The sequence below is a fragment of the Aphanomyces invadans genome, assembly GCF_000520115.1.
Source record: "Aphanomyces invadans strain NJM9701 unplaced genomic scaffold supercont1.5, whole genome shotgun sequence".
Classification (NCBI taxonomy): Eukaryota; Oomycota; class Saprolegniomycetes; order Saprolegniales; family Verrucalvaceae; genus Aphanomyces; species Aphanomyces invadans.
This window is the reverse complement of record NW_008580150.1, coordinates 2059140-2078355: the sequence shown is the minus strand read 5'-3', so window position 1 is coordinate 2078355 and position 19216 is coordinate 2059140. Positions and strand designations below refer to the sequence as shown.

The following is a 19216-nucleotide window of genomic DNA, read 5'->3' as shown; positions in this document are numbered from 1 at the left end:
ACCCGCGCCCGACGGACCGACGGGCTGGGGGAGGTCACCGCTGCTTCCGCGCTGCCAATCTTCGTTTGAGCAGCGTTAGCTTGGACACATCGACGGCATCCATGGCACGCTTGGACGGTCGTGGGGTGTTGGTGATGTATGCGATGTGATCGGCGCACCACCGGTGGAATGACTCGACCCACCCACCGTCGCATGCACACCAGCCTTCCAAGATTGCCAGCAGCGCTTCGTATCGCCGAACAATGTTGAATTGCGGTACGACGAGGCTGCACTTGCGAAGGCAAAGAGGGCAGAGCACCAACGATGGGGACCCATTGGAGCAGGCGTTCATGGCGCATTCGAAGAAGCTGCAGGGATGGACTCCAACGGCATGCAGCATCGCGTGCACGACGGGGTGCGGCGACGGCGGCACGGCACTCGATTGTGCCATCGACAAGACCACGACGAGCTTCCCGTCGGCAACGGACATACACGCTGCACTTTGGCGATTCTCGTCGACGTGTCTGATGGCGCATGGTGACTCATGGCGCAAACGTTGCATAGTACCTCAATGCAAAAGATGTCAGCACGACGATGGAGGACGACCCAGGCGGGCCATGACGGGCCGCGGCATCCACGACGTTTTGGACGTTCAGCGCCGGGAGGCTACGGAAACCCGCACCGACTCTTGTCAAATGCCGCGCCGTGAAGCACAAAGACGTGCTGGAAGAGCATTGACTACCTCGGTTGGCCTGGAACGGGGCATTGTAGCATGCGGACGCGATGTGCGGCGAAGGCAGGGATCGTAGCCGAATGGAACGACGACACGTCGAAGAAGGCGTTGAGGAAAGGCACCCACGAAGGCGTCACGTCTGGGGTGCCGATGCTCGTGACGCACACTGGCCGCTGAAGCAGGTCCCTCCTACATGTTGAAGTACAATGGGGACCGATGATGGGCAGTCGATCCACGGCGTACCCGAGGTGCGCTCCATTTTGTTTGTCGGTCAAGAACGCTGCGACGGACTGCACGGGCGGCGCAGTTGAGACCGACTTGAGTGCGTTGTACATGTCGACATCGAGGGCCCGCTTCAGATCGTTTGAAGCGGGAGGCTTTCCCAGCGCCAGCGTCAATGCTTGGGTTGCCATCAGTTGCAAGAACCGAAAATGTAACCACCCCCTCCTGCAAAACGGTACATAGCATGGCGCATGGCTTGGCTTGAATGGCCTCGACATGTCTCGGTGTCTTAACTTCGTCCCGTACATCGTGGACACAGGTACTTAGGCCAATGCAACCTCAACTGACTGCAGGTGCTGCTCCATGACGCACCCTGGGCCTCCAATGTGGTGCTGACTTGTGGAGTCCCTCGCGACAACGAATCACCTCGGTCGCGTTTGATGCAGTCACTGTAGTTATCCCGTTGCCCTCATACGAACGATACTCGATCTCCACGCCTCGACACATTGGCTAGCCAACAGCGCGCTCGTCATACACGAATACTGCAAGCAGTCCTTGAGCTATGCTATCCTAGTGCTGGGGGGTGAGGAAGCCGCAGACGCCGTCGGTCACCCGTCGCTCGCTCGGCTTGTTGAAGGGATCCTGTCGACGTTTCTGCACTCCTGAGATTTTTCCCCCCCCCACCCCCCGCCCGTATCCTTGACGATCGAATTCACTTCGCTGTACCTGAACTGTTTTTGATGGGACCCCTGTTGTGGCCCCATACAAAAAATACCTTGATAAATGTATAAATGGGGGGGTCGAAGTCTGTCGAGGTGGCCATAGTTGAAGAACTTTTGAAGAGAAGCCGACGATGGCGCACGATGGCGTTCCATATTTGCTCATTGATCAACCGTGCGTGGAAGACAGATCATGATGAGGGCCCTAATGAAGCGAGTGGTCCGAGGAGTGCGGCATGACGCCGAAAAGGGTCAGTTTGTGTGCGAGGTTCGACGCAGTAACTCGCCGTTGATGCTGGGCTGCCTCATGTACAACGTCAACGGTCGCGCCATGGATCTGTACTTTACCCACGAGCTTCGAGCAGGTCGCGGGTGTGGTGTTGCTCGAGCACTTTGCGATGAAGCGTTCAAGTATGCCTCAGCCCACGAACTTGTTGTGAATCCAATCTGTCCATACGTTCGAGACGTGTACCTTCCAGATCGATCGAACGCACTCATACCCCGTCCTTCACCAGCCACCAGCTTTGCGCTCCACTGCTAACGTTATTCAAGTGCCATTCCCAACAACTCCAGTCGTCAACTCACGTGTCTTACGAACTCCAATGGAGATGCGTCTTGGTCTTGTGGACCATGCAGATACGTGGTACCAATACACACTTGCACAGCGATTGCCTCCATCTTTAAGGCGTAGTGGCACCACCTTCCTCAACGGAAAAGAACTAGGCACACGTGCAGTGTTTCAACGAGACTGCAAAGATTGTGCTGGAGGTGGAAGGCATTTTTGTTGGCACGAATACACAGACCCGTCGCACAGATCTCCGCCGCCAACGCACAACTCACGGCTATCGTACCATAGCATACTGCCTGGGAGGGAAATATCGCCACGACAGACTCCAGTCCCATAAACAACGTCTGCCTCCTAGCGCCGCACTCGACCGAGGAACCGACGACACCACACATGTCATTTTACTCCATTGCTTGAATTAAAAACTGCGTCGTTTATGCTGCATTTATTGGGCAAAGGTGGCAGGGGCGGCAGCGACGGGTTCGGCGGCCACAGGTTCGACGTACGGGCGGTACACTTCTTCCTTGGGTTCAAGGATGGTGACGACATCGTCGAGGTTGCGCTTGGGGCCCATGCGACCAGTGGGGTCATGGGGCAACATGATGGACACCTTCACGCCCAACACACCTTGGCGCATGAGCACGTGGCGGACCGCCGTGTCGACGTATTCCTTGTTGGCGTCACCAGTCTTGACCATGAATCCTTCCTTGAACTTCATGGCCTTGGCACGTTGCGCGCGCAACTTACCAGACACGATGACTTCGCAACCCTTGGCACCGGCTTCGAGGACAAAGCGCAAGACACCCATGGCAGCGCGGCGCACGGCCAACCCGCCCAAAAGCTTGTACTTGAGGGATTCGGCTTGGGCTTGGGCGCACAATCCGCGGTTCGCGACACGTTCGGCATACAATTCCACGGCGCCGTCGGCAAAGTTGAAACGCTTTTGCACGACCGAGGTCAATTCGCGGATGCGCTGGCCCTTTTCGCCGAGCACTTCTTGGGTCTTGGTGGCGCGAATGATGACTTCCGTGCGGAGGGGGGTCACGCGCACTTCGACACCGGCATACCCGTCTTCCGCGAGTTCACGCTGCAACAACTCGTTCAATTCGGCGAAGAAGACACCGTCGGCGACGAACTTTCGCTTCTTGGAAATGTTAAGGGCCATCTTTAGTTCAAGCAAAAAAAGCAATTGATGGCACCGTGCAGTTCGGGCAAAATTGGTGGTGCACAGGAAAACCCGATTTCCCGGGCGAGGTGGGGCCTAATTAGGCTTTCGTTCGGATTTTGCCCAAAAATATAAAGTCTCACAGGGTCGGGTATGGAGTTCGGAACGATCCCAAAGCATCGCCCACTATTGGGATTTGTCCCAATGGGCACGTTTTCCCACACAACTGTGGTCCGCCGCCGAGCCACGATGCTAGGTACGAGGAGCAACGGCGCGCCATCAAGTTGACGCCACATAGAGACGCTGTTGTCGTTCATGTTTGTCGGGGCACTCTGGGGATGCACGAACCCATTGCTCAAGCAAGGTGCGTGGGCAAGTGCACGAACGAGGACTGGATCGACGTGTGTAGGTAGCGGCAATGCCGCGTACCAGCGAACGAATGACTCGTTGGCGCAGTATGCATATGAGTTCTACTGCACGCTGACCAATTGGAAGGTGCACATATTCGAATGGATCGAGCACGCTGTGATGTTGTCCATGTAGTTTATTATCCCGTTTGCGCTCAACCAAAGTGGATCGATTGCATTCGTATACTTTCTCGGGTCGTCGGGTAGTGACGCATTCAGACCTCAACGTTATCACACAGCGACACACGATTGATGTGGAGCGTAGACATCTCGATGGCCGTTCCCATTTGCAATTCATGTACGTCGCATGCGCACTCATGCCCATCGATCTGACACTGCTTGTAGTCACGTTTGTCTTCACTGCAATCACAAGTCGACTTCTAGGGGAACGACCGAAGCATCCTATGTGTACGTCACTCCGTTCCATGTAGCTTGCGCGGTCCATCGTCACTACCGCCGCCGATTGCGTAGACACATACCTCGGCATGTCCTTTGTGCTTGTCGGAGTCGCCGTGTGCTTCCACAGCAAACTTTCTGACACCGATGGACGTCCATGAGGGACCGCCGTCAGAAAAGAAATGTCAAACGGATGAACCGGATGATTATCCGCATAAAGTTGCATATTTGGCAGAAGATGATTTTCGTCAACCAACACGGACATGGCCGCGTGTGGGCGGTGAATGTCGATGCCGACGCGACTCCGAACACTCTGAGTGCACGCATGACGTGCTTGAATCCGTCGGGTAATGGGTTTCAACGGCATGCAGCGAGATCAGCTCAAATGTCCGCTTCATTCGGTGGCAAGCTGCTTGCAGCTGCCTATGTGGACGATCAATGTGTGGGTCTCAACAATCTCATTATCGTCACAAGGCCCTCCGCCGTGTCTGTGGCAATTTCACGAGTGGATCTGAATGGGGACGACGCAGTTGTAGACTCCCAAATCACGCACACGCTACCACCGTCGTGGAGCGGCGCATCGGTCGTCGTCGAGATCATGGACGGGCCGCATGTGTGGTTCTCGTGCCCATCGCAAGCTGAATCACAGCTCGTGCTTATTCGAAACGACGACTTGCACATGCTGTATGCTTCCGTTCCCCAGCCTCACATGTTTCAATCCGCTTGCTTGATTGCAAATTCCACAGTCGATCCCGCAAGCCGCACGTCTGCCACGCCCTTGGACGACATGCATCTCCTTGTGCATTCCACGGACGGGTGATCTTGATCTGCCCGCGTGAACGTCATGTCACCGTTGATTCCTGTAGGGACACTCACGTCTGGCACACATTGCCCCTTCCTCCGCTTCCTCCATGTCATCACCCTCGTCACTTTTCAGCTCGATCGCAGCCGTCCAAGCCACACGTGCCCCCTCGCCCCAAGCGCTACCTTCCGTCGAACTTACCCATCTGCTGTGTATGGACTGACCAAGAAGAAGTGACGTCATCGACGCATCGCATTCTCCTCGGCACGACGGCGCCGTCCCTTGTTGCGACCGTCCACGACTGCATCGTTGCCACGTTGACATTGCACGCCACTCCCATCGACATGTACGACTTCGCATTGCCACATTCTTCACGTTGCTCTTGCATTCTAGACAATATGCCGACGTTCATGGTCTGGACGGCGGCGACGCGTCGGGAGTGCACGACGGCGCGGTGGCCGCCGCGCTGCATCGCGCAGACATCTTTGTCGTGACGTGCCTCGATCACAGCGTGGTGGTTGTGATGAGTTTGCAGTCGACGCTGTCGATCGTACAAGGTCCTTCTGGCCGACGACGGGCCCAACGCGATCGCTGATTTCGTTGGTGCGTTTGTCGTAGAATTCACCAACGTCCATCGCGTGTTCGTGAATGATTTCAAACGGAATGGATGGGACCAAATCCTCCTCGTGCCGTCAAACGACGTGGACGAGCACGAGTGGGTCCTCACTGACGTCATGTCTGTCGTACCGTCCGCGACGGGAGATGCCGGTCCACCGCGTCGTACGTCGAGGGCTGCCCTTGGTCAAGGTCATGTGTGCCTTGTAGGTAGCAAACAGTCCAAGCGGAAAACGGCGCACCACGTCGACCATGCGTCGATTCAAATGCTACTCAATAAGCTCGCCGCTCCTGCCCAAGCCGACAAGGTAAGGAGCGGGCGCCTCCTCTCCAGACAAATGACGTGTTGGAATAGCTAGACGCCATCCAAGCAGCGTTGGCGATTCGTGCGAAAGAAGCCGACGCATCGCTTCTCGCGCAGCAATCCATGGTGCATTTCTCAACGGGAAAATGTCGTCAAACGTCGTTGGCTAGCTCGACGAAAAACGCGCGGTGCTGGCCATGCTTGAACGGCAGTGCCGCCACGTATGGCTTGACCAAACCAACAGCCACACTGTGCCAGGGGAACCGAGCATCGACGACGCTGCTGCTGCTGCTTCGCGGACACCTCTGCAGCCTCTCGTTCCCCCCTTGGACAACATCGACAACGCGCCGTCGGGATTCCACGCCGTTCCCATCCTCGTGCATCCCTTGCTGCTAGAGTCCATCGCGCCAACTAGCATCCAACATTCGCCTCTGTTTTCCACGCTTCACTTTGTCGTCACCGTCCGGAATGCGTCCAGGTGCGTGTGCCTTCGATGCTCATTCAACCTTGACGGGTCATGCTGTGTGCAAGCGCGCCGCTAGAGCAAGTCACGGCCTTGCTGGTGGGCTCGAAAGTGGCGAGTCCGATCCACGGCGGCAGCGACGTCGTTCGCATCCTCGCGCCGCATTCCACACACGCGTTCCACTGCCACATAGCTCTGCCGTCGGACGTTCATCGGCGCTCCCACGTCGACTGGCATGTGCTAGCAGCATGGGGCCACGACAATTGCCTCGTCTTCGATCAAGACCCTGTCCGCGTCGCTGTCTACGACATGCTCCATCTTCCAGTGCACGCACCAAACCTAGGTACTGAAACCAGTCGACATTTCATTTGACTCCCATCTCCATCGACAACGCGTTCCTTTCCTAGACACATGCGACCTCCTCCTTCTCTCAACGACGTGCCAGTTGGACCAGTGGCTCGTGCCTTCGCGAGCCAACGAGGTACCTCTCATGTTTTTTGTCGACAAGTCCTGACCATCCATTTCGATCGCAACCAGCTGGGCGTCACGATTGACTCGATCAAGGCCGGCGTGGCCAAAGTGACCGTCGCCGCGCCAAATGCAGCCATCTTAGAGTGCCAACTACGCCATCTCCAGCGCCAACTCGGTCGTCACAACATCTTTGTCCTCGAGAATCCGCTGCACCCTGCGCACCTCCACTTACTCGACACTGCCCTGTCCAGCATGCAAGCGGAACTCGCGTTTGAGGCGGCGCAGCCGGCGCCGGATCGCCGCGGCATCGTCCAAATGGAGCTCGATCGAGCCATTGGACAACTTCACGCTGCCATGAAGCGAAGAGCATTTCGTCGCCAACCCCCCAGCAGCCCATCAAGCCCTTCCAGCTAACGTAACAACACGCAATGTCCAAATGGCATTATTCTTGGGGCGAATGCGCTGGACATTGCGATCTTGGGCTGGGGATGGAAGCTGCCGCCAACACGTCGACCTGCGTCTGAATATGCCGCAGTGCTGCGTGCATCGCGACCAACTCCGTGTGAATGTATTGAATGTACACCCCCAGCAGCACGATGACGGCCCACGGAATCACTACAAAAAGTCAGGCACGGCACGACTTCAGTCCACACGTGCCATGCAAGCGCAACAGCTACCGATCGAGGCCAGTCGTCGGCCGCCGCCAAGGCGCTGGCGCGTTGGTTTCAGCGGTTCCAGGGCGATCACGCCCGTTGTCTCGACGGACAGCTTGCGCGCGGGCTCGTCCTTGGCGACAGGGGACTTACCTGCCCCTTTGGGCTTTTTGCTGCGTGGGGAATGCACTCGCACGCCGCCGCTCTACAACAGCGATTCATGTCATCGAAGCGTGCTCCATAAATAAAAACGAGTACGTTGGTCGCGGCGCCAGGCGGCCATGGGGGAAGCCCCTCGGGGGACATGGCAGCTTTCGCCAAACGAATCCACTCGACGCTCTTTTGTTTGCACTCCGTCTTGGCGCGCGACTCGATCAGGCTGCGCCACATCGTCGACTTGACAAACACCACGCGCAGCTGGAGGACGAGTTCGCACGATGACGGCGTCAATGCCGTTAGGACGAACCGATCGTCGACTTTGAAGCAGTCGCCGTACGGAATGTCGGCCAGTTTGGTGGTGGTGTCCATGTGCATGGTCGTGTCGTTGACGTGGTATCGGCATTGCTTCTGCGCGCGGCAGTGAGACAAGCAGAAAGAAGAAATCCACCCACCACATCGACACGAGAGCTCTTGGGCCCGATCGGGGCATCGACGGGCTGCGTGAAAGTGACAGTCCGCGAGTGCACTAAAGATGGGTGATGGCTTGGTAGGGGAACAACAAATGCGCCTACCGCGTCCATCTTGGTCTGATGTCCACGGACTGCAAACAATGTCCGTCGCGCCTCGGCGTCGATTCGCTTCGTCGATGCCATAAATCGCCGTGTCGGATAGAAACAGCTTGACAAACTCGTCGCTCGAGACGGAAAACGTGTCGTGAGCGACGTCCGTGAACGGATGCTGCTGCTCGTCAGGAGTCAGCAACAGTGCTGGCGGCGCACTTGTCGCCGCCGTCGACACATTTGCCTCCGATGCTTGAACGGGCCGGTCGGACGGTGAAGAGATGGGGCCGGATGGTGGCGACGGTAAGGAAACCGGGGGGGCACCTTGGGTTGGTGGCGGTGGGGCGCGTTGGGGAGCGATCGACAAGAACGGAGAAGAAGACTTGCCGAGAGACTTTTGCCGCAACGCCACAATGATCGCGGCGCAGTGATCACTAACACAGAGACATTTCAACGGACCGATATCTTCGTCCGACGATACCGGTTGTTGCCCCAGAACGATGAAAACGAGTACTCCTTTTGCGCCGTCGTTTGAATGCGAAGACCGTGAGAAAACATGCTGCTCGTCTTGCTCACGTCGGCGATCGAGTCATACGGGATCAAGACCTTTGTCTCCTTGCCAAACAAGTTGGAGTAAAAGCACACTTGATCGCCCGCGGGGTACATGCGGCCGTGGTAGACGATCGTGGACACCAGCGCGCACGAAAAGTCTGTACAAAGCACACGTCACGTCAACGCCTCGACGACAACGGGGTACCTTGATAGAAGATGGTGGATTTCGGCAGATTGAAGATGTCACAAATGATGTCGTCGCGGACATCGTCGTGCACGGGGGCCAGCTCGACACCGTCTCCCACATCCACAATGTCGTCATCTATCGATCCATTGCACGACGACGTCGGCGATAGCACGTGCGCAGCGGGCCCGGTCGCTTCCCCTGGCATGGCCAATTCCGTCAAGATCGAAGTGGCGATCAGAATGCATGCGACCACACAACGGCCCAATCAACGGAGTTGTCAACGGATTCCGGAGTGTTTGTTTTTACTTGCAATTTATATCTTCCATCGAGAATGACCTCGAACGTAGTCGCCGCCGGAAGATGATGGAGCGCGTGGCGCATGGAAGCAACGGGGCCTGGAGAAAGCTAGCACTGTATTTAAGCATATCCCTACTGCGTGATCGGTGCCGGCCGTGCGGTTGGCGCGCTGGCTTACGGACGCAAGCGTTTCTGCACACAGCCACGATGAGACTTGGCAGAAATGGTGCGTCGAAGTCGCACGTACCGGGTCACGGGGAAACATGGACGCCTTGCGAATGTTGCCGAGGCCCAAGAAGAGCATGACGACTCGCTCAAGACCGACCCCGCCGCCTGCATGAGGCAACGCGCCAAACTTGAACGCATCGACGTACGTCTGCAGGTCCTTCTCCGCAACGCCGAGAGATTCCATGCGCTTGACAAGGAGCGCTGGGTCGTGCACACGCTGCGCACCACTGAGGATTTCTTGGCCGCGAATCATGAAATCGTACGAGTTACTCCATCTCTACATTCATTGCATGCGATCCCCTTTCTCGGTTCCGTCATGATCGCGGTGCGCACCTCATCTTTCGGGTCGGGCATCGTGTAGAACGGGCGCACAGCCAAGGGGAACTTGTCCAGAAAGTAAAAGTCCGTGCCGTACTTTTCCTTGACGAGGGCACCGAGCGCCTTTTCGTTGGGCGTGCTGGAACGATGGTCCATCAATCCCATCGCGCATCACACCAAACGCACCTCAAATCTTCGAGCAGATCTTGGTCGATCCCGGCTTCCTGGAGCATCGCCACGGCTTCGTCAAACTTGAGCACGAGCGTCGGGTTCAAGTACTTGAGCGGTTCAAACGGATGCTATATCGCAAGTCGCTCTCATCAGCCCCACAGGATCCAAAGATGCACACACCTGCTCATTGATAATGTCCAGCTCGCGCTTGAAGCGCGCGTTCAGGTTGTCGAACACGTAGATGAAGAGCTCGGAAAACACATCCAAGCACTGCGCCACAAGAGTTAGCCGCGGGATGATGGCGCGGAAGAAGGGATGCCGGGCCACGCACCTCCGAGTAGTGCTCCTTGATCGCCATTTCGAGATCCAAGCCCGTAAACTCGCACAGGTGGCGGGCGGTCAGCGAGTTCTCGGCGCGAAACACCGGGCCGATTTCAAACACCTTTTCGAGCCCGGCACACGCACACGCCATTTGCTTGTGCAATTGCGGTGACTGCGCCAAGACCGCGGATTCGCCAAAGTACCCAAATCTAGGCATGTCGGTCCGTGAAGTGCTGGCATCATGGCATGTGAACGTACGAGAAGCAATTGGCGCCGCCTTCGCTGGCGCCTCCGAGCAACTTGGGCGTGTGGATCTCGACAAAGCCCTTGCTATACAAGAATTCGCGGAAGAGCTGCCCGACGCCAGACTGGATGCGCATGATGGCTTGGTTGGCCGGCGTGCGGAGGTCCAACACTCTAAACGGCGTCAGGATGGACTGTGATGGGCGACGTGATCGAGAAAGCGCACCGGTTGTCCAGACGAGTGTCTAACCCGACTTCGACGTAGTCGGAGCCTTCGGCAAAGACGAGCGTATCGGAGCGCGCGGCATCTTCGACCTGCAGCGGGAGCACGGGAAGGGCCTTGCTGATGGTGAAGATCTTGGCGACAGAGAGCTCGGCGTTGTGCTGAGTCGTGCCGGTGATCGGGTTGGCGGGCAACTTGACCGTCACGTACAAATCGATGACGGATTCACGCGGGATGTCATCGGCATACTTGATGAGTGCCTTGGGCACGTCGGCGCTCTGGCGGGATCGTGTGAGAGTCTCGATGACGACGATGCATGAGCTCGTACTTCAGACACAACGGCTTGGATCGTAAATGCGCCTTGACGCACGATTAAGAAGGCGATTTTCGGCTTGGCGCGGCAGTTTTGCAGGTAGCCACGCACCCAAAAGGACTGTCCGTCCAACGTCTCGTCGATCGTGGCAACACTAATGGTCCACGACGCTGCATGATGAGAGGAAGCTCGTGGATGGATGATCAAGGACGACATGGGACGTACTCGACAAACTTTTTGGTGGGAAGGTCGCGGGATTGTACCAACGGAGCATCACCAAACTTGGACGGATCCGCAGTGTCGGCCTTGGAGGCAGCCGCCGCTTCCTAGCACCGAAGAAAGTGAAGACCTCGTAACACAATGCACGTCAAACCACACACCGCAGCCTTTTGCTTTTCCAAGATGCGCAATTCCTTCTTCGTCAACTGCTTTTCCTTGGGGGCGGCAGCAGGTGCGGCCGCCGACGCACCATATTCATGGCCCGCGACGATCTTATAGTCCGTCTTGAGCTTCTTCAGCTCAGCCACTTGCGCAGTCACGTCCGCTTTGGCCGCCTTGAGCTCTCGAATCTCATTCCCCTTGGACACAATCGCCGCTTCCAAACTCGCCGCGTCCATCGTCCCAGTCAAATTGTGGTGACCACCTATCCGATAAAATGAAAATGTCCGGATAAACGACCGGATGCGACAATCGGATCGGTTAGTTGGGTGTCGTGGGGATGCGCGCATGACGGGTGGCAGACTGCGCCACCACGAGAAGGTTCCGAGGACGCGTGTCCGTGTGGCCATGAAGACTGGTTCGTTGTCCATGTTACTCGGGTCATGGTCTTTGTGGCGACAGGAATACTTGGTTGCTTTCAAAGGCTGGTGAAACCCGGAGACACCAGCCTCAAGTCACTTCGTACGAGGGCAAATACAAACTGAGTTGGTTGTTATGTGTGCACTACCTCTCGATACCGATGCCATGGGAGTCCGTGCGTCGTCTCCTTTGCCTGTGTCGACAGCACCCCATCCAGTTTCGTTTGAAGGTCCTCGTACAAGTCTTTCACTCGCCCCACGCTACATAACACGATCATCCGTCTTGACGCTACATCACACATAGCATCGGGACGGCCCTACTGCGTCCACGTTGGGCACTGGCTGCCGTGCAATGGCGTCGACGAGGTGATGCGCTGGACGGCGGTGAACTGCGACGACAGTCAGCCGTACCAGCGACTGGAGTGGACAGTCGACTCACCAGCATTGACACTCGTCAAGTACACTTCAGTGTCCGCTCTCAGCGCAATCCTACCAGTGCCGGTAGCCTTCACAGCATCATTGCGCTTCGACTCGCCGTTGTAGGTTGGCTCCTCGAAGAACGCTGGATCTGGAGGGCATGAGCGCCATCACGACGGCAAGGTAGACAGTGGCCCGAATCGATCTTGAGCGCAATGACGTTGTCGCCGACGTCTTCATCACGCCAGTGGATGCCAGGTGAGGTCTTGTTGGTGGAAACTCTTGCGACATCGAAGCACGTCGTCTAGTTATGCGCCACGAACGCCCCTTTGTCTGCTTGCAGCGAGATCATTTGGCCATCGCGACATATGTAGGACGTTTTTGTTGTTGGATGAACATCACTTGGAACTGCGCTGCCCAAATGCCGCACCACACCCGAGTCCACTTTCAACGCAAAGTTACCGTCCTCACGATGACGCCGTTCTAGTAGGTGAATGGAGACGTCAAGTTTGTTGAGAACGCCGCTGCGTGGGGGAATGATGCAATCGAGTTTCGTGTGCGAGACAATTACAAACCAGCGTCGACATAAAGCGTAATGAACGCACAAGGATCATGAATAGAGTTCAGGTGCTTCTCGATCGGATTCGGCGAACTAGAAAAGACGAGACGGTTGTCGGCCTCGAGAGCGATGGCATTCCCGCATGTCCATTGAGCAATGGGGCCCTCGATCATGTCTGTCGCAGTCTCGTTCGTGCCGTCCGCGCTCGCGCCTTCGCGGACCAAGTACGTGCCAAGGCCACCCTGCAGCGCGAATTTGACGTGGCCAGCGTCTACACTGCTCCAATACGCTCGCTTCGCCTTTATGTCCAACGTGTAATGAAATCCGATCGTGGTTGTGACCACAGGGTTGGCGTAGCGTCGAGACATGCCGCATGAGCGCTATCACCTGGTCGAGGTCCTATAAGTAGGCAATCGAAGGCGACAGGTAGACCGAAAAAGGTTGCTGTGCCAGCTACAAGGCGCTGTCATGCCGCGAGGACGAATGCTTGCGGTGATGCATGCAAGCTGCACAGCGCAAAGGTTGTCTCAGTTGCGCATGCAACCTTTCGCACAAAGATCCATCTGATTCGCCAATACACGTTCCCGTCTTATCCGGATCCGCATACATTCAGTCAGTCTTCAATGTGAAAATGACACGGCGAGCAAAGGAGCAGCGCCAGAAGCGGCTCGAACTAAAGCGGGCGGCAGACACGCCGGAAGAAGCGGAACGACGGCTGAAATGGGCACTCCTCCTCAAGACACTTGATGCCCCCGCTCGACTACGTGCATTGTCAGCACCACCGATGCTGACTTGGCATAGTAGCCATGCCATTGTAGCACCTGCTGGCAGGTTTGAGTTGCCGATTCGAGTCGAAGAGGCCGGGTCCGACCTCTCGTACACGTTTGAGACAAAGGATATGGACATCGATTTCTCCATCACGTTTGAAGGATTGACCTCTGTTGAGTACTTGGTCCATCCCACGCGGTGCGCGTCGCACGAGAGCACTGTCCGTGGGAGCCTCGACATTCCCGGACCAGGCACGGTCGTGCTTGTTTGGGACAACGAGTACTCGTGGTTTAACGCCAAGGAGCTCAGCTACCACGTTGGCCTGAAGACACCGGAACCCGACGTGTCGACTGCAAAGTCGCCCGTGTCGTTGTTAGACGTCGAGCTCGACTCTCGCAAGCAGCAGTATCGCACGCTGAATGAATCGTACGACATGCTGCAGCTGCAATGCACAAAGCGCGCAACGTCCATCCAAGTCATCGAGCGACAGATAGAGGTACAAGTCGTCTGCGATGTGTCAAACGGGCATCCGGTTTACTCTCGACCACATTCCTAGGAGCTACAACGCGAGCTGCACGAGGAAAAGGACTTGCATGCGGTCGAATCCGCCGAGGCAGAGCGCGTGGGGCGCCAAATCGACAGCGTTGCGGCCGAACTCGCAGGTATGTAGCGCCGATTGCGTCATCGAGCTCATGGGATGGGGTGGTGAGCACAGCTTTATCGTGGCGCACGTTGTCCCCTCCGTTGTTTGCGCATGTGCTCGCGTATTGTTCGCGGGAGGACTGGAAGCGCTGGTTGGTCTCTATATCTTACACTGCTATGATTTGACGGAGGAGCAGGTACACGTTGAACAAGGCGTGGACGACGGCGCTGACCCCTCTGCTTGCGGAGCGCGCCATCGAGTAACGAGTCGCGCCGATGGATAGCCGACATGGGTTAACTGGCAGGCATGTGGAGCGTCGTTTCGAGCTGCCTCAAGAGTTGCCTAGTAACAAACGACGTCGTGCTTTGAGTCACGTTTCGATAATACAAACGTACTTGGCTTGGGCCATGCCATCCGTCGCTCTCTTTGCCAACGCGCTGGTGCGCCGCACCGACGACGCCTTTCCGTGCATTTCGTGAGGGCCATGCACGAGGTTGTCCCTAATGGCAATTCTTGCATCAGGACGACGACAACGGATCCGTCGCAGACCTGGCCACGTCCAGCGAGCGCTGCATGTCACTCGTTGCGTCGACGAGCGATTGAAGTTTCTTGGGGAATCCGCTATCGAGCAGCCCGGCCACCCCTCGTCTCCGGTCTTGGATCTGGGCAAGCATCTACATATACCACCACCATGAACACAATATGAACGTTGCATGATGCGCTCGAACCTCATGCGAATGGGCGAATTCCGACTCCATCGCGTCAGCGAATGACTCGATCGATTGAAGGCGCTCGGCGAGGCATTGCATTTGGTGCTGGAGCGATGCCACGCGGGCAAGGGACGTCGTTGTGGATCCTGCCGGTCGACTTGTCCCCGACAGGTCGTGCTCGTCCGTGGAACCTGTTGTCGGCTCGAGAAAGCTGTCGTCTACACCGTCGTCCATCGGAACGCTGTCGTACGCAGTTCGCAGGGAATTGCTGGCGCTCGCGATAGCTTCCATTTGTGCCTTGGCATTGCTGTCAACTTGACCCTCCATCCTGTCATTCGTTACTGGTGCATCCCGTCCATCCACCGGAGATGCCGGCTTTCTTCGTGGTGCTCGAATTCCAAGCGATGGTTGCGACGTTGTTGTGAAGTCCAAGTCGGCAACATGCAAAAATCCTTGTCGCTGGTCATGCGGGGGTGGCACCGCCACGTACACTGGAAACTTCACGGTTTGCTTCATGGAAGGCACAGCGTACGTGGCGGTAGAAGTCGCTTGGGTGATGGTGGGAGGAGGCGGGTCCGTCACCACGGTGCTGTCCGCTGTTGGCACTGGTGCCGTCATGGTGGCTGTGCTTGTAACAATCGCTGCGGGCTGCGCGGACGTCTCTGTCGAAGCATGTGTCGGGCCTTCGACTGGGTGGTTGACGTCGATCGTTTGCGTGCTGTTTTCAGCAATCGCCACAACATCCTCTTCGATTTGAGGCAAACGAGGGAGGCTGGGGGCACTGCGAAAATCGCGGGGACGCAGCGCGACAGCCGACCCAATCCTTTGGCTCTTGCGCAAGAGCTTCAGAGCCACCTCCTGTGTCGTCGAATCGTTGTAATTACACGCCAGGGGCTGCACCCCACGTCGTGTTTCGGTCAACGGCTCCATCCTTGTCGGCTTTGTTGGCCGTGTTTGCGTTTCCGTCGCATGGGTTTCGCCGCTCGACGGCCGAGACACGTGCTGTGCTCTCTGCAGCTGCAACAGTTTGAGGACATGGACCACAGACGGCGACCGCTGCTTCACATTCACCTCGGACTGCGACTGACGCGTGTGCAACAACCGCAAGGGGTGCTTTGTCACTGCCTCGTGCATGGCTTGCCGTGTCGCGTCAGTGGAGGCCATTCCGCTCGCAAGAACTGCCGCAACTGGAGGCGCCATCGTGCGACATTCTTGGACAGACGCCGTTTCGAGGTCTGTCAACGCGGCGCAGAACGCCCAGAACCACGGATCCGACGCCACCCGATTCCAATTGACGTTTTCACGGCAAGGGAGTCGAGCCGACATCCAAGCTTGGGCATCTTCCACAGTCAAGCTGCGCTTGGATGGGCTGTTTTGTACAGCATTGTTGCACTGGGTAATCAAAGCCGATGTCCGCTTGGCGAGCAGCGGCTTGGCCCCGATGGTCACGAACGCCAACACGTCCATGGCATCGACAGGCGACGTGTGGACGTGGTGCGACAACGATTGAATCTGCGCCGTGCGAATGTCGAGATCCGACTTGCCAAACACCACGGCGGACGAAAGCCGTGCGACGTGCCAGCAGCCGTGCCGCGACTCGATACGCCCACCACCCAACGGCGCATCGCCAGCCAGTTCCCGAGCGATACAAGCCCACGCAGTCCATGCAAATGCCGCCAGCAATGGGCCCTGGCCTTTGTCCATCGCCGTAGAGGATTGTCGAGTGGTGTCGATGAAGCGCCATGCACAGTCCGGGTCGATTCGATGGGCGAGTTCCATTTGTGCGGTCGACGGTGGTTGTGACTCGAGACTCGAAAACACGGACGGAGATGGCGACACGAGCAAAACAAAACGCTTGATATGCCGGAGAACGTGGACGGCAAAGTGGGCGGCGATGCTCTCGTCCGTCGACGCCACGTCGGCGTCTTCAGGTTGCATCGTGTACAGTCGATAGAATCGAGATGTGGACAGACCTGGTCTTGCCGTCGTGGACGAATGCGCCCGAGCATCTTGGATCGTTGAATCGGATGCGCGACGGAAGCGCTTGCGTCGTGGATGGTACGGCAGCAGACGAAGCGCTCCGTACACCCTACACACTTGTCGCAAGTGACACCGCACCACCGTGGGAACAATAAGTTGTGGGTGCTGGCGACACAAACTTGTGACAAACTCGTCAGTGTGCGATGTGAAAAACTGCGAGCAAAACGTAACGAGGAATGGTGCTGCATTCGATACCGTTGCCAACTTGGTAGCAGTCGATAGTGTCCATTGGGGGTGGTGGCGGCAATGGCTCCACATGGTCAAGCCAGCCATCCGCGGCGGAGTCGTCGCGAGCGACGAGAACCCCACCGACGGAACGAACGGCGTCACGTCCACAAGGTGCAGCACCAGCACAGTAGCAACCAGTCGGAGGAAGCGAAGGTCTTGGGGATCGCGTCGAAGCAGGGCCACGTCGACGTGATGGAAAATTTTGCGCACGTCGTACGAGCGAATCATGGGTATCCATGCGTCGAGTTCATTTGGTGTCGAGCGAAACGTGTGGCGGTAGTTCGCCGCAAGAGTCACTGCCCACGGGGGAAGAACGTCATGTGGTCCCGCCGAGCCATCTCGAAGCGATTGAATCGTCGCGCAGTACCGAGGAATCGCCATCGCGGGAAGCTGCTTTGTGGTGGTGGTGTGCGGACACTCCTTCAACAGTCGCGTGAATGTGTCGACGCAAGGTGTCGACATGAACTGAACCTGCCGCAGGACTAAGTGGAGCAGCTGCCGCATCGAGTGAGGCCACGCGCGGTGGAGGTTGTGTATTGTCAGCGCTGTGAGTTTCACAAGGAGATCTTCTCTCTCGGCGACTCGAACCAGCTTGGAAAGCTGACTAAACGACGTCAGGAATTGCTCTGGGGAGGTGTCAATTGGACTTTGGCGGGTAAACTGCGTGATCAGTGGGGCGAGCGATGCCGTTGTGGGCTGCCGAAGCAGTGGGAGACAGGATGACCCAACTGCGGCTGGTGCGCAGGAAGCAGCGGCAGCGTACGTTGAAGGCGCCATCGATGACAGGACGGCTATACCGTACACGCGCAGGCTGTCTTGACCACAAACAAGCAACTTGCCATGCATATACGCAATGTGCGATGAAGGCGTCAAGAAAAAAGAACTGCTGCTGAACTGGGTGGTCAAGTTGTCGTCGAGGATGTTGATGCGTCCTACCAGGTCATGCGCCGTGGTAAATACATATACGAGAACGATGCAGTTGATACCGTCAGGGTAGTAAAGACAAATGCCGCGATCGTACCATGAGCAACTTGTCACAGAGCTGGCTTCGATGGTCGCATGCGTTTGTGAGTGCCAATCTAACTTGACAATGCCGGTCGACATATGGAGGACCAACCGTTGGGTTGACGTGTGACATGCGATGTCGAGGAGAATACTGCCGTGTGGATGAGGAATCACAGTTGATTTGGCTGCGATAGAGCGGCAGGACGCGTCATCCAAGTCCAGGATGTCGGCTGTGCACTCGAGGAAAACTTGACCTTCCACACGTGGTTTGGATTGGATCGCGCCAAGTACAAGAAGCGAACCGAGCGTTCGAGATTGTGTGATTGCATGCCACGCTCGGCTACATGGGTTTGGTGGAGGAAGCGGAAGCGTCGACCATGTGCCGCCCGTGGATTTGACTTGCCTTCGCCATACATAGAGATGCTGCATCGACTGGAATACGACATGGGACGCTCGTCGACCTACTGCGACGCAGGCCATGCGCGACGTTGTATCAGGGAGATGGATCTGGAATTGCTCGAGCGATCTCGTGTCGACGATTGTGCACGCAGTGTGTGACGCATTGCACCACGCTACCACGTCCTTCTGTGCATTCCATACCATGCAGCCGGGTTTGTCGAGCAGGTTCGTCGACGTCCATTCAGCATCCTTCGTCGAGGATTGGATTCGATGGACGAATGTCTGAGTGAGTACAACTGCTTGGTCAATATCAGCCAGGTAGGTTGCCCCAGCGATGGTTTCTCCTTCAGGGACCTTCCTGCTCACAAGGAGCTCCATCTTGGTGCGGAAAAAGATACCTACGACGAGGCACTTTTTCTCTGTATCCGAACAACCGGATAATTCCACCTATCCAATCAAATGAAGGAAAAATAAATCAGTCATTTTCTTGCAACGTAAATCCTCATTTATGATATTGTGTCTAAATTACTACACTACGTAGTACTACGTACTAGTAGTAAAAGAATTTTGTGAAATAAATGAAA

General features: G+C 56.7%; 10 protein-coding genes across 19 annotated transcripts; 4 read left to right on the top strand and 6 right to left on the bottom strand.

Moving 5' to 3' along the window:
- Window positions 1-34: 34 nt before the first annotated feature.
- H310_03636 (hypothetical protein) lies at window positions 35-1131 on the bottom strand (the record flags this gene model as incomplete). The annotated part of the gene is made up of 4 exons (XM_008867582.1): window positions 956-1131; window positions 722-901; window positions 547-645; window positions 35-503 (listed from the first exon to the last, which is right to left on the bottom strand). The coding sequence occupies exons 1-4, from the start codon at window positions 1123-1125 to the stop codon at window positions 35-37; spliced, it is 918 nt and encodes a 305-aa protein (XP_008865804.1). The 5' UTR covers window positions 1126-1131.
- Window positions 1132-1769: 638 nt separating this feature from the next.
- Window positions 1770-2461, top strand: H310_03635 (hypothetical protein). Its single transcript, XM_008867581.1, has one exon. The coding sequence runs from the start codon at window positions 1847-1849 to the stop codon at window positions 2192-2194; it is 348 nt and encodes a 115-aa protein (XP_008865803.1). The 5' UTR covers window positions 1770-1846; the 3' UTR covers window positions 2195-2461.
- A 151-nt stretch (window positions 2462-2612) lies between these two features.
- H310_03634 (40S ribosomal protein S3) lies at window positions 2613-3429 on the bottom strand. Its single transcript, XM_008867580.1, has one exon. It carries the CDS (start codon window positions 3381-3383, stop codon window positions 2664-2666), a length of 720 nt encoding a protein of 239 aa, XP_008865802.1. The 5' UTR covers window positions 3384-3429; the 3' UTR covers window positions 2613-2663.
- A 203-nt stretch (window positions 3430-3632) lies between these two features.
- On the top strand, window positions 3633-3926 carry H310_03633 (hypothetical protein; the record flags this gene model as incomplete). Its single annotated transcript, XM_008867579.1, has 3 exons — window positions 3633-3639; window positions 3682-3747; window positions 3793-3926. The coding sequence occupies 3 exons, from the start codon at window positions 3633-3635 to the stop codon at window positions 3924-3926; spliced, it is 207 nt and encodes a 68-aa protein (XP_008865801.1).
- A 417-nt stretch (window positions 3927-4343) lies between these two features.
- On the top strand, window positions 4344-7255 carry H310_03632 (hypothetical protein; the record flags this gene model as incomplete). Its single annotated transcript, XM_008867578.1, has 10 exons — window positions 4344-5002; window positions 5053-5334; window positions 5382-5545; window positions 5607-5768; window positions 5814-5911; window positions 5959-6033; window positions 6078-6385; window positions 6439-6713; window positions 6778-6851; window positions 6908-7255. The coding sequence occupies 10 exons, from the start codon at window positions 4344-4346 to the stop codon at window positions 7253-7255; spliced, it is 2445 nt and encodes an 814-aa protein (XP_008865800.1).
- Window positions 7157-9184, bottom strand: H310_03631 (hypothetical protein). Of its 6 annotated transcripts, none has more exons than XM_008867572.1 (7): window positions 8971-9184; window positions 8695-8923; window positions 8226-8647; window positions 8106-8179; window positions 7753-8061; window positions 7519-7699; window positions 7157-7456 (listed from the first exon to the last, which is right to left on the bottom strand). In XM_008867572.1, the coding sequence occupies exons 1-7, from the start codon at window positions 9155-9157 to the stop codon at window positions 7284-7286; spliced, it is 1575 nt and encodes a 524-aa protein (XP_008865794.1). In that variant the 5' UTR covers window positions 9158-9184; the 3' UTR covers window positions 7157-7283. The 6 variants fall into 6 exon arrangements, with proteins under 6 accessions (XP_008865794.1, XP_008865797.1, XP_008865798.1 ...); XM_008867575.1 differs by having other exon boundaries at window positions 7174-7456; window positions 7499-7699; XM_008867576.1 differs by having other exon boundaries at window positions 7174-7456; window positions 7499-7699; window positions 8106-8647.
- Window positions 9185-9313: 129 nt separating this feature from the next.
- Window positions 9314-11752, bottom strand: H310_03630 (aspartate-tRNA(Asn) ligase). 3 transcript variants are annotated; one of them, XM_008867569.1, is made up of 11 exons: window positions 11447-11752; window positions 11292-11392; window positions 11082-11220; window positions 10757-11031; window positions 10546-10704; window positions 10298-10496; window positions 10147-10236; window positions 9982-10094; window positions 9811-9934; window positions 9497-9754; window positions 9314-9441 (listed from the first exon to the last, which is right to left on the bottom strand). In XM_008867569.1, the coding sequence occupies exons 1-11, from the start codon at window positions 11681-11683 to the stop codon at window positions 9424-9426; spliced, it is 1713 nt and encodes a 570-aa protein (XP_008865791.1). In that variant the 5' UTR covers window positions 11684-11752; the 3' UTR covers window positions 9314-9423. The 3 variants fall into 3 exon arrangements, with proteins under 3 accessions (XP_008865791.1, XP_008865793.1, XP_008865792.1); XM_008867571.1 differs by having other exon boundaries at window positions 9497-9934; XM_008867570.1 differs by having other exon boundaries at window positions 9314-9934.
- A 1095-nt stretch (window positions 11753-12847) lies between these two features.
- H310_03629 (hypothetical protein) lies at window positions 12848-13207 on the bottom strand (the record flags this gene model as incomplete). The annotated part of the gene is made up of 1 exon (XM_008867568.1): window positions 12848-13207. The coding sequence occupies one exon, from the start codon at window positions 13205-13207 to the stop codon at window positions 12848-12850; it is 360 nt and encodes a 119-aa protein (XP_008865790.1).
- Window positions 13208-13465: 258 nt separating this feature from the next.
- Window positions 13466-14663, top strand: H310_03628. 2 transcript variants are annotated; one of them, XM_008867566.1, is made up of 4 exons: window positions 13466-14103; window positions 14164-14269; window positions 14323-14401; window positions 14447-14663. In XM_008867566.1, the coding sequence occupies exons 1-4, from the start codon at window positions 13471-13473 to the stop codon at window positions 14511-14513; spliced, it is 885 nt and encodes a 294-aa protein (XP_008865788.1). In that variant the 5' UTR covers window positions 13466-13470; the 3' UTR covers window positions 14514-14663. The 2 variants fall into 2 exon arrangements, with proteins under 2 accessions (XP_008865788.1, XP_008865789.1); XM_008867567.1 differs by having other exon boundaries at window positions 14323-14663.
- Window positions 14333-19012, bottom strand: H310_03627 (the record flags this gene model as incomplete). 2 transcript variants are annotated; one of them, XM_008867564.1, is made up of 5 exons in its annotated part: window positions 14333-14592; window positions 14646-14750; window positions 14800-14924; window positions 14979-18160; window positions 18215-19012. In XM_008867564.1, coding segments are annotated over 5 exons (4259 nt in total), but the record flags the coding sequence as incomplete, so codon positions are not given. The 2 variants fall into 2 exon arrangements, with proteins under 2 accessions (XP_008865786.1, XP_008865787.1); XM_008867565.1 differs by having other exon boundaries at window positions 18250-19012.
- Between the last annotated feature and the right edge of the window lie 204 nt (window positions 19013-19216).